Here is a 15574-nt window from a genome sequence, read left to right on the forward strand (position 1 = left end):
GGGAATACAAAGTAGATCTCAACACAAAAAATGTTTTCAAGACTGTTTGATGTGTCCCAATTCTCTGATCGCAGTTTTACATCTTTATTCACATTTTGACTTCAAAACCTGCGTCAAATATAACGTTTAACATAATGCACTTGTTTTTCATCTTCATTGAACACTGACAACTCCATGAAGACATCTGGTTGGTTTCCGTAGAGTAAGAACTGAATTAGAAATAATATTAAGTAAACGGTATCAGTGGCGAAATCAGCACTTACCCCTTGGATCCATTGCTCATTTTTACCTTTTGGAGGAGGGCTGGTGCTTGTGAAAATAAAAGATGCAGGATAGGCTTTATAGCTTTCAGTTATTACGCCGTTCCGTGTGGATCCTTGGTAGCTGCTTTGTCCTGGTCTGTTTTCCATTCTTACTCTGCCCCCAGCATTGGTGACTTTTCCATCGTTGATTGCGGCTCTGCAGATGGAAGAGTCCTGATGGAGAAGCATCACTGGTTATAAAATATGAAATTTCACATTTATTTCTTCATTCCTGTTACTAATGTTTTCTTAGTTTGGTATATTTTCTGCGTGATTACAAAAACAATCAACATATTCAATGCATGCGGGCAATAAAAGAAACTTACAGCTGTGTATGTATCAGTCCCCCACACCTTGGCATCATGTTTCAGGCATCCTTCTGGGCAAATAACTCTATAAGTGAAGAGAGAAATACGAGATTAAGCTCCCTATGTATGCAACTCAGGCCTGAGTCAATGGACTATTCTTTCTTCTCTTGAAGTGACATTTCATCAGTGATCGAACTAAGCACCTGCAAATACCATAAATGTTTGTCTCAGGGTAAATATTTCCTACTACTGCCTTTTTTGTCCACTTGTTTCCATGGAACCTATCTCCAGAACATCTATTTTTACAGGTCACAGCTTCATTTGTGTGTTAGTGATCAAAGAAACACCACAGGAAAATCAGCCAAGAGATTTGTGCTACAGAATCTTGTATTACAATTTAGAAGTATCATCTAACATTGCAAAGGGCTGGGCCAGTGTCTCTATGAGGAAAGTGTTTCATAAACGTCCATCAAATGGTCCTCATGATTACACTGGGAAAATGAATCATGTATCTACAGAGTGGAAGTGTTATACTTAGTGCTAAACTGTTGGGCCTTGAAGTTCACCCTGGCAAAATGACAGGCTACTCTAGGACAAAAAGTAGAGGATGATTAGTAGTGACCAAACTTAGGTGTCAGAAAAACCTGGAAGACCACATAAGAGCTAATATTTCCATTAACCCCTTGGAAATGCAGTGTGCTATTTTCAACGCTTTGGGGGGTGGGGGTGGATTATTTATATAATAGTATATCAGTTATTGGCAATATTTTTAATAAATCACATCAAGCTTCTTCTCAACCAATAAAATATTTTCACAAATGATCATTGTCCAGACGATACCTCCCACTTGGAATGCTTGGTGGAATTCTCTTAGATATTTCAGAACGCTAGATCAAAGAGTAAATGTTTATAGAGAAAAGCCAGATAAGGGGCTGTTTTGGAATCTTCTGGACGATGCGGCATCTGGTTGAGTAAAGGGGTAGGACAATAACCCAATGATTAAAACCTCTGGTCAGCTTAGGTTGCATGTTAGGGGGATTCCCTGTAAAGAACATCAGCTGAGAGTGGAGCCACCAAGCTAATACACATCAGAGGTGGTACAGGTGGAATGGGTGCTACAGCTACGGAGGTCATATGAGATGAGTAAAAAAAAAAAAAAAAAAAAACAACCCAAATGATCATTGTCTATTTCTGCCTAAAATGAAATCCAAAGAGTATGGCGCTAGGTGGCTTTCCTCCTTCTCCCAACATGTCGACTAGTTGCAAGCAAAACAAACACCACTGTCAGCTTCCTTACTCTTGAACAATAATCTTTCAGATGTCTCTCAAAGCATGCATTTATTGACCCATAGATAGAATACAAAAAAAGAATAAGTATTCGTGAAGACATGATGAAGACTGACCTGGAGTGAAAAATGAAAATCAGCTAGTTATAATTCAGAGGATAAATCATTTCTTTCAGACTTTTAAAATTTCCATTTACTGCTTCAAATCTGTTTGGAAAATAGCTGTATTCATCCTAAATTGTAGGGTTTCCAAAGGGGAGCTGGACTTCACTCCAAGGGCCTCAGTGTGAGAGTCCCGTTAATCCTGATATAGGGGCCCATTGCGATGTCGGGCGGATTGCCTCGGCAAGTCTGGCGGTAGCCACCGCCGGCCTGGCGGAGGCAATCCGCCCGACATTCATTCCCGAATTTCCCCGCCATATTAGTATGGCGGGGGGACCGCGGCGGACGGAAAGACCGTCCGCCGCTTTTCTGCCGCGGTAAAGGTCTAATATGGTGGCGGTGTCTATCAGACACCGCCAGCCACATTAGGATGGGCTGCGGGGTATGCCTTTCCGTGCCGGCTTAGGCATATGGTATTTGCTTTGGGGGCCCATTGCGGGCCCCCAGGGTGAAGGGGGGTGGGGGTACACATGGGGTGGTACCTATGGTACCCCCCAGCATTTCAATGTACAACATGACAGGCACCGCGCGGTGCCTGTCATGTTGTGCATTGAAATTTACAACGTGCATTTTTCGCATTGCGGCGGCCGGTGCTTAAAGCCCCGGCCACTGCAATGTTAAAAATGTGGGATGCACCCGCCACTGTGGCGGGTGCATCCTAATTGGGGGCACGGTTCCTCCGCCCTTGTGGCCGATGGTGCCTGCCCCCGATAGGAATATCCTAATGGACCCCTTAGTTGGAAACACGTGCTAGCCATCAAATTAGGATTGCAGAGTTCACGCTGTCTTTGTCAATGAAAACATTCATCCAGTTTCTTTAGCTGCATAAAGCATCTGAGTGCTCCAGTGGAAATACCATAGCCTGCTATATGGAAAGAGTGATTCCTGCAAGCTATTTCACAAATACCGTAACGTCAACCATTCAGCCCACTCAGGGTCCATTTGGAGTTTCTCTAACTGTGTTTGTGAAAACTATATTTCTAGACCACTTTGAAATCATAATCAAGAGATTTGGTTCCAAATATGTTGCTTCAGGAATTTCAGAATTGTTGTCTACAACAGGAAGAAGACATAATATTTAAAAAAAACTTTTTTCCTGAGACTGAAAATCCTCCGTTAATTGTTCGATGGAAATTAAAGGTAAACAAACCTTTAATAAAATAATTTCTACGCATGAATCACACTTAAGGCTAGGGTTTCTGGTAGATTTCCCACCCTAAATAAGGCAAATTGTGCAGATTGTTCTTCAAGCAAATGTCCCAAACCATGCTTCCTAACCCCTATATTATAAATATTACCCATTTTGCAAAACAGAACAAACCACACATCTTACTATTAAAAAACAAGCTCTGTGGTAGGGATTCTAAACCAGCTCTTAATTCTTGGCTGCATTTAAGCCATCAATACACACCTACATCCTAATTACTTGATGATTGGATACAAAGTTAATTTTGAGCAGTTTTGGGAGCACAAGCCTCACGTCACAGACCAGCTTCCACAGCAGCCACCTGAACTCTTCATCTCGAAGGAACCTTTCAGGTAACTCCTTTTTTATTCAAATTGATCACATAGGGTGTATTTTTGGTTTACATTTCTTTATTGGTTTTCATTACATAAAAATAAGACAAAGAGAGTTATACAAATCTATGCCCCTTCTATCGCAGGGGCATATGACATTGTCAAAACTAAACAACCCCATAACTCCCCGCTACTGGGCCTCACCTACTAACCCCCCTCCTTCCAGTATTCATTTAATGAATCGTTATTCACTAACATTCTCTCTCAATGTGCTGCTGTTAGGGGATCTGTGAGTCTTTGGCACTGTAAATACTTAGGGCATGAAAGTACTCAGAATTTGGAGTAGAGCATTGTCAGGAACGGTTTCCAAACTTCAGTGAACAAGGTTCCCTGATTAGTTAAGAAAAGAGAGATGCATTCCATGCCCAGGATAAAACATATGAGATGTAGCCTGCCCAGGTATGTAGGGAGGCAGGCGGATCCCACTGCGTCTGAATTTGCTGAAGGCCGCCTCCTAGTGTCAGGCCTATCTGGCAACCTTTGCTGGATTTAAGAGGGAATGCGAGAGTGTTGGGCAGTCCTATGAGGGTGTAGTCCAGAAACCGGGGAAGCTGTGTTTCAAGGAAATGATCGATATCATCGAGAACTTGTGGCCAATAGTAAGCGAGTTTGGGGCAGTCCCACAGTATGTGTGTCAGTGAGCCGGGGGACCCGCAATCCAGCCAACACAAGGGATCTCTTGCAGTGTTCCCACTGTTTAGTCTGGATTGTGTAAGGTACCAATAAGTGGTTATTTTAGTGCCCGCCTCACTATATTGCTTGCAGTGTGTCGGACCCTATGAAATAGGTCCTCTCGTACCCGCTGTGTAGGTGTTCGGCCTAGCTTTAATTCCCACCTCTTCTGGCCTGGGGACTTAGTATACACTAGGAGAGGTCCTAATATGCTTTATAATTCAGATATGAGACGGGTGTCTGAGGATTTGGATAATAGCCATTTTTCAAATTTGGTTAGGTGGCACTGCGCCAGCTGTCAGATCTTGGGATGCATCACCCAGTGTCTAATTTGTTGATATCAGTACACTTCGGATTCGGGAGCTCCTACTGTAATCAAAAGTCCTCGAAGGCCAAGAGGCCAGTTTTGTCAATTAAGTGCCCTATGGACCTGCAACCCTCCTTAGTCCACTGGGAAAAGGTGTCTTCACTCATGGCTGGGGTGAATTCTGAGTTACCTACTATGGGTGCTAGTGGAGAAAGGAATGTTTTTAGTGTTCTTTTCTCCACAGCTCTGTCCCACGCCACAATAGGAGACCTTGTAACAGGTGAAAGATAAAACCTCTGGGGTCGCATCCACTTGGAAAGGAAGGGGATTTTCCACAGCGACTGACCAGCCACCACCCTGTCCATTAAAAGCCAGTGCTCTCTGACTCAGGACGTGCCCAGTCCACAGTCTTGATCGGAACTGCCCAGTAGTACTCACGTAGGTTTGGCACCCCAATGCCTCCCTCTTTTGGAGAGCTGTAACATAGATCATGGTGCAATTGGGATCACTTGTCAGCCCATATGAATCGCTCCACCTCCCTCTACAAGGAGTACAGAATACCGGGTGGGCATTCTAGCCGTAGAGCCTGTAAAAGGAATAATATTTTGGGTAGGATAGTCATCTTGACTACTGCTTTCCAGCCCAACCAGGACAGTCTGTGTGGTCTTCTGCGGCGCAGGTCTGTTAGTTGGTTGAGTAGTGTGGTGTAATTTAATTTTATAGTGTGCTGTATGGATGCGGTAAGCTGTATTCCAGGATACGGTATTGCAGTGGATGCCCACCGAATAGGGAAAGTGTGTTGTAATTCTGTTAGTGTTAGATCTTTGAGAGATAATTTGCGAGCCAGGAATTTATGAATATTAATTTAGAAGCCTGCCAAAATTGATCTAGTTCAGCTATCATGTTGTTTGCATATAAGGTAAAGGTGTGATTAACCCCCAAGCGTATTCCAGAGATAAGGGGATTGTTGCGAGTCCTTTGGGCCATTGGCTCCATATCTAAGGCAAAAAGTAAGGGAGAAAGGGGGCACCCCTGCATGGTACCTCTTTGTATGTTAAAAGGGAGTAGATGTGTATCTGTTTTCTCGCACTGATGCCATTGGACTGGTGTAGCTACTTCACCTAGTCTGTGAACCTAGGGGAAAGACCACAATTTCGCAGGGTCTCGCTCAAGTAAAGGCAATGTCCCTGTCAAACACTGTTTCTGCATCGATGTTGAGGATCATGCTTTTGGTGTCAAAGCGCTATGCTTTATCTATAACATGGAGCAGTCTCTTGGTATTGCCAGCACATTGACGATTGGGAACAAAACCTGTCTGTCCTGGTCTATATGGCCAGAAGGACGGGGAACAGCAGTTACTAGGATCCCAGTGAATAGTGTTAGGTCCACGTTGAGAAGAGAAATTGGCCTACAGGAGGCACACTGGTGCTTATCCTTTCCAAGTTTGGGTATTACAACCACCGAGGCTTCTAGCATTGTTGTTGGGAGTGACAAGGACATCCCTATGGCATTATACACCATAGTGAGAATAGGGGCTAGAAGGGGGCATTTGTCTGATAAAAATGGCAGTGAACCTGTCTGGGCCTGGGGATTTAGCTAGCTTCTGTTTTGAAATGTCAGTTATTACTTCCTCCATTCTAGTAGTGGACTCATTAATCTCTTCCTGATTTCGTGTTATTTTAGAAGTGACGTCCCATATATACTGGGCAGATCCATCTAATGGGAGATCTTGTGCCTCATAGAGCCCTGAATAGTATTGCTGAAATGTTTTGGCAATCTGTTGGTCTGTAACCCTTTCTTTTCCCATTGGGGTAAGGATCCATGTAATCCCAGTTGTTTGTCTTTTTTTTCTCTGTCTGTTAGCCAGTAATCTACTGCATCTATCTTCCACGGTGTAGAAGGTATGGCAAAGTAAAAGCGCCACATACTCTGCTCTAGCTATATCAAAAGCAATTAATTGGCTTGTTGCAGCTTCTAGCTGTTGCCAGACATGGGGGCGCCAGTTCTCTGGTGCATGTGCTCTTATTCTTGCACCTGTTGCATCAGAAGACCTCTCTTGTATCTGCAGTTCTTATCTGAGGCTGTAATAGCAATACGTTGCCCCCTTATAATCACTTTAAGGGCATCCCAAAGAGTAGCCGCATGAGTCTCTGGGTTGTCGTTTATCTCTAGGTAGTACTTTAATGTCTTTGGAATCTGTTGGATCACCTCAGGGCGACGTGGTAACGTGTCTCTGAGATACCAGTATCGTGGTGATGGACGGGTGCTTTGTAGGTAGAGGGCAAGAAATACAGCTGAATGTTCCGACAGTGAACAAGGTAATATCTCTATTTTTTGAGTGTGGGATTGTATACTCTGTGTGCCCAAGAAATAGTCAATTCTCATTTACATTTTGTGAGATTGGAAGTAGAAGGTGTATTTCCTGTCTGTGGGATGTATGGCCCTCCAAATGTCCAGTAAGCCCGCCCCTTGTAGAGTCCGATGTTCCTCCTTGGAGAGAACCCCTGTCTATCCCTGCCTTAGGACAGAACTATCGAGAGCGATATCAAAAGCCACATTGTCCATCCAGTAGCGTGATTTGAACAGTCACTGGACACTGTTATATTGCAGCAGCACAGAAAATAAACACTCATCACTCGAAGCTGAATACAATAGAAGACACTCAACAATACCACAAGCAGAGTTGCAAGTGTGATCTATACTGGCCCAAAAAAATATATTTTCCACACATGGATTGTCTCACTTCGAACAACCGGATGGATGACTGATTTAGCAGTTCTACCATTGTACCACCTTGACATGAATTAATACATTGTGTACAAAAAGTAAAAGCAGATGAGGTTTCTGGTACCTCGCATACTGGTAGATGTGGTATTTGGGCCCTAGGCCCTCATACTATTCTAAATGAGGTGACACAGACATAGGGATGATAGTTAGTTAACTGGCCCTGAGCACGTGCGCTCAGCCCTTTTTATTTAGCAGGGCCTTCTGACTGATGACGCCTTTGGTGGGTGGGTGTTCAGTGTGTGACAACATGCTGGACACTAGAATGTATCCAGCCGGATACTACATCCCGCCCAAACTTTAATGAAGGTCCAAACAAAATGAAGTTCGAACCTGTGGAGAGAATGCAAAATTGCAAACCAAACATAACTCAATGCAGATGACTTCCACATAATCTCTGCGCTGCTGGTCATCTGCAGGCGAGGGTATCCTTGCAGCCGGGGCCATTAGTTCTCCTTGGCACAATGTTCAGGTGCCCTGTGGATGTGCTCCTTTTGTACTTGCACCGTGGAAATGTACTTTACAGTTCCTTTCTTCCGACTCCGCAGTCAGTGAAAAGTGTAGATGAAATGATGGTGGATCATTGATGTGCTGCTGTCCACTGTATAATCCTGGTTGAGTTGTTTTTCTCCAACTGGTGGCTGTCTCCAACAGGATCTGCAGTTGCAGGATATCCCTCTCATGGATACCCGTCTCTCGTGGGTGTCCCCTCTCACTGGACGACCCGCAGTCTGGAACCGCATGGTCGGGATGCCTTTACCCGCCTTGGCGATGTTCTTTAGACCGGCCTGGTCTCGTGGTGTCGATGCATCTGGAGCTGTGGTGAAATCCTTTTTGGATTCGGAGACGGTCTCTGTGAGTGAGGCTTTCCTGTGGGGTGACATGCTCGGTGACCTTCCTGACTCCAGGCTGCTGAGCGACGTCCGACTTCCCTGTCTCGCCTGGACTCCTCTGCTACTGGAGCCTCTTGGATGGCATTCCTGGCTGGCTGTCATGGGACTGTGTGGACCGTGCGGGGCTTCGCGTGAGCCACACAAAGGCGTCACTGAGGAACTGCCAACAGATTCACAGCCAAGTCGCTCATGTAGCCCCTCAGGGTGATGTCGTTGTCTGGGCGTCATTGCCGTCTGAACTCAGGTTCTGCACCTTCCTCTGGCAGTCTTGTGGGTAACCAGTCTTTACCCCTAATCTCCATGCTTTCCGCGCCCGACGTGGAGCTACGGCCGACACATCTCTCCTACTCGGGCTCCCTTCGCACGGGAACTCCTCTGAGGCCCTTGGCTCCTGGACTGCCGCGTGACCGCATGGGCTGTGCGGGCCTTTGTGTAGGCCGCGCTTAGGGGTCACTGCGGAACTCCCAACAGGGCCACGGCCAAGTCTTGTGTAGTGCCCAAGAGCGGATCTTCCAGTGGCCGGGTGTGCTCAACTTCGGCAGGCTGTGGGTTGATGGGGTGCACAGAAGGTTCGTGGGTAATTGGCCTCTTTGACCTCTGGTTGTTTGGGGCGTGTGTGGATTCACTCAGGTGGTGAGATGCTCCTTGGCGATGATGCACCTGGATAGTGATAGCAGAATGTTGGTTTTCTTCCGTGGGCAAACAGGCGGTGATCTTCTGTCAGGGTGACCTTCGGGTTTGCACATAAATGTGTACTCCCAGTGGTGTTGATGCTTTCCAGGTACTGTATTCGGATGTCCATGCATATTTCCATTTTCCCCATTGGGTGTCCCCCTTCTGGTGTGTGTTTGGTTGGTCTTGTCACGCACAGCTGTTTGCTCATCTCCTTTCCTCTCTTCTTCCTTCGTCGTGGTGTCGTGCCACTCAGGATTGGTCTTCTCTTCCTTCCTTTGCGACTTGGTCTTATCTTCTACCTGGTTGTTCGCTCTAACCAGGCTTCTCCATGTAGTGTGCACTTCACACGTTTCCCTCTGGCTTGTCCAAGCATTAGGACACTGTCTTCACTTCACTCTGTGACTGAACCTATCGTCGCGACCTTCTCTCACTCGATTACTTCTGACAATTAGTTGATTTCGTTAGACTTGACTTCAGTCTTCTCCCTGGTCCTCTTCGTGGACATCTCCTCCATTTCCTCTTCACAGATGTCTTCTCAGATCTCTTCGCTCACGGACTTCTTGCAGGTCAGCATCATCCTTGCGACCAAGCTGGCGGGTCGGCTTCTTCCTCCTTGCGACCAACTGGGTGGTCGGCTTCTTCCTCCTTGCGACCAACTGGGTGATCGGCTTCCTCTCCCTTGCGACTAGACTGGGTGGTTGGCTTCTTCCTCCTTGCGACCAACTGTAGGGTCTGCTTCTTCCTCCTTGCGACCAACTGGGTGATCGGCTTCTTCTCCCTTGTGACCAGACTGGGTGGTCAGCTTCTTGCTCCTTTGCGACCAGCTGGGTGGTCGGCTTCTTCCTCCTTGTGACCAACTGGGTGATCAGCTTCTTCTCCCTTGCGACCAGACTGGGTGGTCAGCTTCTTCTCCCTTGCGACCAGACTGGGTGGTCGGCTTCTTCTGTCTGGCAACCAACGGGGTGGTCGGCTTTTTCTTCCTTGCGACCAACGGGGTGGTTGGCTTCTTCTCCATTGCGGCCAACGGGGTGGTCTGCTTCTTCCTTGCGACCAACTGGGTGGTCAGCTTCTTCCTCCAGGCGACCAGCGGGGTGGTCGGCTTTTCCCTTGCAACCAACTGGGTGGTCGGCTTCTGGCGGTCTGCGTAACCATTCTTTCGCCTCTCTGCAGTCGCAGTGTTTCGGCGCACTTCTGACTACACTCTCTGGTCCCTTCAGTGACTTGTTGCTTTGGGCGTTTGTCTTGTAGTCTTCTGTTCCTGGAGAGGTAGCCGCTGTCTGTGATGCTGCGCACTTGTTGGTGCTGGGTTCCTGAATCACTCTTGTGTTTCTGTTGGTGCTCCTGCATTTAACTGCTGCCGCAGAGACAACCTGTGGCCACCAGGGACCGCTGCGCCTTCTGTCTCCGCTGTGTTCAGGGCTCCCTTCTTGCTGTTGGTGAGTTCTGCAGCTCCTGTTTCTGCTCTGCCTTTCATCTTAGACGTTCTTCAGGGTTTTCTTGGCACAGTCAGCTGGCTCCTAGTGTGCTACCTCCTGCGATTATTTGTCTTGCGCTCCTTCTGGACGTGCTTGTCCAGGCGCTTGGAGCATGCGCGCTGACCTCACCATTGGTGGTGTGTTGCAATCGCTGTCCCTGCGGTGTATACCTTGGTGCCTCCTCAGTGTAGGCAGCTGCCCTATTTGTGCACTCTTTCTTGCCTTTTGGAGGCTTGCTCCCCTTTTCCAGTCAGCTGTAATAGTTGCCTGTGCTCTTTACGTTCCCAGTATGTTTGGGCTGTAGCAGCTCCGTCTGTGCTGCACTATTTTCTTCCTGGCACACAGTTGCCTCACAGTCCACTAGCTCATGTCATTTGTATGGCATGTAAACTTGCTGCCCAAGTCTTTCATGTAATGGGCGCACGCCTCACACTGCTGCCCGCATCACACTGCTGCCCGCCTCACACTACTGCACACTGCTGCATTACTCACACTGCTGCATGCTGCACACTGCTGCATGCCACACACTGCTGCACGCCTCACACTGCTGTATGCCTCACACTGCTGCCCGCCTCACACTGCTTCACGCCTCACACTGCTGCATGCCACACACTGCTGCACGCCACACACTGCTGCACACCTCACACTGCTGCATGCCTCACACTGCTGCACGCCTCACACTGCTGCACGCCGCAAACTGCTGCATTACTCACACTGCTGCATGCCTCACACTGCTGCACGCCTCACACTGCTGCACGCCTCACACTGCTGCATGCTGTGCACTGCTGCACTGCTGCATGCTGCACACTGCTGCACGGCACACTGCTGCACCCCTAACACTCCTGAACGCCTCACACTGCTGCATGCCGCACACTGCTGCACGCTGCACACTGCTGCATTACTCACACTGCTGCATTACTCACACTGCTGCATTGCTCACACTGCTGCACACCACACACTGCTGCACGCCACACGCCTCACACTGCTGCTCAGCTCACAACACCACCATATCACTCTGGGACACCAAAGCATCATTCTGGGACACCACAACATCATTCTGGGACACCACCACATCACTCTGGGACACCACCAAATCACTCTGGGACACCACCACATCACTCTGGGACACCACCACTTCACTCAGGGACACCACTACATCACTCAGGGGCACCACCACATCACTCAGGGGCATCCCTCAGGGGCACCACCACATCACTCAGGGACACCACCACATCACTCACGGAACACCACCACATCACTCACGGAACCCCACCACATCACTCTGTTACACCACCACATCACTCTGGGACACCACCACATCACTCTGGGACACCACCACATCACTCTGGGACACCACCACATCACTCTAATACACCACCACATCACTCAGCCCAACCACAACAGCATCACTCAGCACCACAACAGCATCACTCAGCACCACAACAGCACTGTCCTTGCTTGCTACCAACAAGCATTGCCATAGCCAATAGGACTCGCATTAGGAAAGTGTAAGCTATTGGCTTTGTGCATAACAATGCTATTAATTTATATATTTTCAAAGCCAACACATTTAAAAAAAATTGTCATTTACAGTACCAATAGATCACACTTTCCTAATGCGAGACCTATTGCATTGCAAATGCTTGTTTATCCCACTGTTGAGGCTGGTGCCACTTCAGTTCACACATTTAGTCTCACATTACATATCCTCTGATGGCCATCTTAAAAAGGCATCTGTTACCTTTTGGGTCTACTGCCCACCCTGCAGCCAACTGCTCCATCCCCTAGAATCTTTGGCCATCACCTCATAAAAGCCAGCAGTTTTCAGTCTCACACAACTGACTTCTGGGGATTGGGGTTAGGGTTTTGCTTTAGATGCGATTGATACAATTAGCCAGTGTAGGTTACAGCCAGGTTTTTTTTTGTCTTTTCGCAGCTCAAGAACTCGACTGGCCACTGTGTTTTAGAGAATATCAATTTTTGTAACTTGAGTTTGGTAAATTCTCAAACTGAATTAAATAGAAATTTGTGATGTACCCATTCTGGATAAAGGAAGACACCACATTAATTGTACTCACTCTGCTCTATCGTGCTTGATTTCCTCTCCTTTGGTGCTGCATTGAATAAGAACTAAAAGAAAGAGAAACAGCATTACAATATCTTGAGAGTGGCTAAAATCATGAGTTTTTCTCAAAGTTTTTAAATGTGAAAAGCACTAATATATCTGACATATCACATACTGAGTGCTAGAAACATGCCTACGAGACCCAGGGAAAACAGACACTTTACCTTTAAAAGAGAAAAAATGTTTCAAAAGCTCATTTAAATCCTAATAATTTTCAATCAGATTGTCTATGCTTAACTGACATTAGCAGTGTCCAAACCTTCAAGAACAGGTTGTTTTCACACAGATGTTCTATTCCCACTACCTATCCTGAAAATGCTAGTGATGGAATACAAAGTAGATCTCAACACAAAAACTATAAGTTTCCCTTGAAGAAATGTTTTCAAGACTGTTTGATGTGTCCCAATTCTCTGATCGCAGTTTTACATCTTTATTCACATTTTGACTTCAAAACCTGCGTCAAATATAACGTTTAACATAATGCACTTGTTTTTCATCTTCATTGAACACTGACAACTCCATGAAGACATCTGGTTAGTTTCTTTAGAGTAAGAACTGAATTAGAAATAATAGTAAGTAAACGGTATCAGTGGCGAAATCAGCACTTACCCCTTGGATCCATTGCTCATTTTTACCTTTTGGAGGAGGGCTGGTGATTGTGAAAATAAAAGATGCAGGATAGGCTTTATAGCTTTCGGTTATTACGCCGTTCCGTGTGGATCCTTGGTAGCTGCTTTGTCCTGGTCTGTTTTCCATTCTTACTCTGCCCCCAGCATTGGTGACTTTTCCATCGTTGATTGCGGCTCTGCAAATGGAAGAGTCCTGATGGAGAAGCATCACTGGTTATAAAATATGAAATTTCACATTTATTTCTTCATTCCTGTCGCCAATTTTTGCTTAGTTTGGTATATTTTCTGCGTGATTACAAAAACAATCAACATATGCAATGCATGCGGGCAATAAAAGAAACTTACAGCTGTGTATGCATAAGACCCCCACACCTTGGCTTCATGTTTCAGGCATCCTTCAGGGCAAATAACTCTATAAGTGAAGAGAGAAATACGAGATTAATCTCCCTATGTATGCAACTCAGGCCTGAGTCAATGGAATATTCTTTCTTCTCTTGAAGTGACACTTCATCAGCGATCGAACAAGAAGCTGCAAATACCATAAATGTTTGTCTCAGAGTAAATATTTCCTACTACTGCCTTTTATGTCCACTTGTTTCTATGGAACCTATCTCCAGAACATCTATTTTTACAGGTCACAGCTTCATTTGTGTGTTAGTGATCAAAGAAACACCACAGGAAAATCAGCCAAGAGATTTGTGCTACAGAATCTTGTATTACAATTTAGAAGTATCATCTAACATTGTAAAGGGCTGGGCCAGTGTCTCTATGAGGAAAGTGTTTCATAAACGTCCATCAAAGGGTCCTCATGATTACACTGGGAAAATGAAGTGGAAGTGTTATACTTAGTGTTAAACTGTTGGGCCTTAAAGTTGACCCTGGCAAAATGACAGGCTACTCTAGGACAACAGGTAGAGGATGAACAGTAGAGACCAAACTTAGGTGTCACAAAAACATGGAGGACCACACAAGAGCTAATATTTCCATTAACCCCTTCGAAACACAGTGTGAAATTTTCAACGCTTGGGGGGGATTATTTATATAATAGTATATCAGTTATTGGCAATGTTTTTAATAAATCCCATCAAGCACCTTCTCTACCAATAAAATATTATCACAAATGATCATTGTCCAGACGATACCCCCCACTTGGAATGCTTGGTGGAATTCTGTTAGATATTTCAGAATGCTAGATATAAGAGTAAATATTTATAGAGAAAAGCCAGATAAGGGGCTGTTTTGGAATCTTTTGGATGATGCGGCATCTGGTTGAGTTTAGGGGTAGGACAATGACCCAATGATTAAAACCTCTGGTCAGCTCTGGTTGCATGTTATGGGGATTCCCTGTGAAGAACATCAGCTGAGAGTGGAACCACCAAGCTAATATGCATCAGAGGTGGTACAGGTGGAATGGGTGCTATAGCTACGGAGGTCATATGAGATGAGTAAAAAAAACACAAATGATCATTGTCTATTTCTGCCTAAAATGAAATCCAAAGAGTAGGTGGCTTTCCTCCTTCTCCCAACATGTCGACTGGTTGCAAGCAAAACAAATACCACTGCCAGCTTCCTTACTCTTGAACAATAATCTGTCAGATGTCTCTCAAAGCATGCATAGATTGACCCATAGATAGAACACAAAAAAAGAATAAGTATTCGTGAAGACATGATGAAGACTGACAGACATGGTGTGAAAACTGAAAATCAGCTGGATGTAATTCAGAGGATAAATCATTTCTTTCAGACTTTTAAAATTTCCGTCTATTGCTTCAAATCTGTTTGGGAAATAGCTGTATTCATCCTAAATTGTGGGGTTTCCAAAGGGGAGCTGGACTTCACTCCAAGGGCCTCAGCGTGAGATTCCCGATAATCCTGATTTAGTTGGAAATACGTGCTGGCCTTCAAATTAGGATTGCAGAGTTCACGCTGTCTTTGTCAATGAAAACATTAATCCAGTTTCTTTAGCTGCATAAAGCATCTGAGTGCTCCAGTGGAAATACCATAGCCTGCTATATGGGGCTGAAAGAGTGATTACTGCAAGCTATTTCACAAATACCGTAACATCAGCCATTCAGCCCAGTCAGGGCCCATTTTGATTTTCTCTAACTGTGTTTGTGACAATGGTATATCAAGACCACTTTGAAATCATAATCAAGAGATTTGGTTCCAAATATGTTGCTTCAGGAATTACAGAATTGTTGTCTACAACAGGAAGAAGACATAATATTTAAAAACCCTTTTTTTCCCTCAGACTGAAAATCCTCCGTTAATTGTTCGATGGAAATTAAAGGTAAACGAACCTTTAATAAAATAATTTCTACACATAAATCACACTTAAGGCTAGGGTTTCTGGTAGATTTCCCACCCTAAATAAGGCA

General features: G+C 45.5%; 1 protein-coding gene across 4 annotated transcripts in view; it reads right to left on the reverse strand.

Moving 5' to 3' along the window:
- The window catches only part of LOC144754948 (uncharacterized), a 286959-nt gene that overhangs the window by 153425 nt on the left and 117960 nt on the right, over positions 1-15574 (reverse strand). For 3 of the 4 annotated variants that reach the window (XM_078643333.1, XM_078643324.1, XM_078643308.1), the window contains exons 4-8: positions 13542-13608; positions 13203-13389; positions 12521-12572; positions 629-695; positions 290-476 (exon numbers count right to left, since the gene is read on the reverse strand). In XM_078643333.1, the coding sequence (XP_078499459.1) occupies positions 290-476; positions 629-695; positions 12521-12572; positions 13203-13389; positions 13542-13608 (560 nt within the window). The remainder of the gene's footprint in view (positions 1-289; positions 477-628; positions 696-12520; positions 12573-13202; positions 13390-13541; positions 13609-15574) is intronic. The other variant, XM_078643315.1, reaches the window with a different exon arrangement.

The sequence above is a fragment of the Lissotriton helveticus genome, chromosome 1_1 (genome assembly GCF_964261635.1).
Source record: "Lissotriton helveticus chromosome 1_1, aLisHel1.1, whole genome shotgun sequence".
NCBI classification, from domain to species: Eukaryota; Metazoa; Chordata; class Amphibia; order Caudata; family Salamandridae; genus Lissotriton; species Lissotriton helveticus.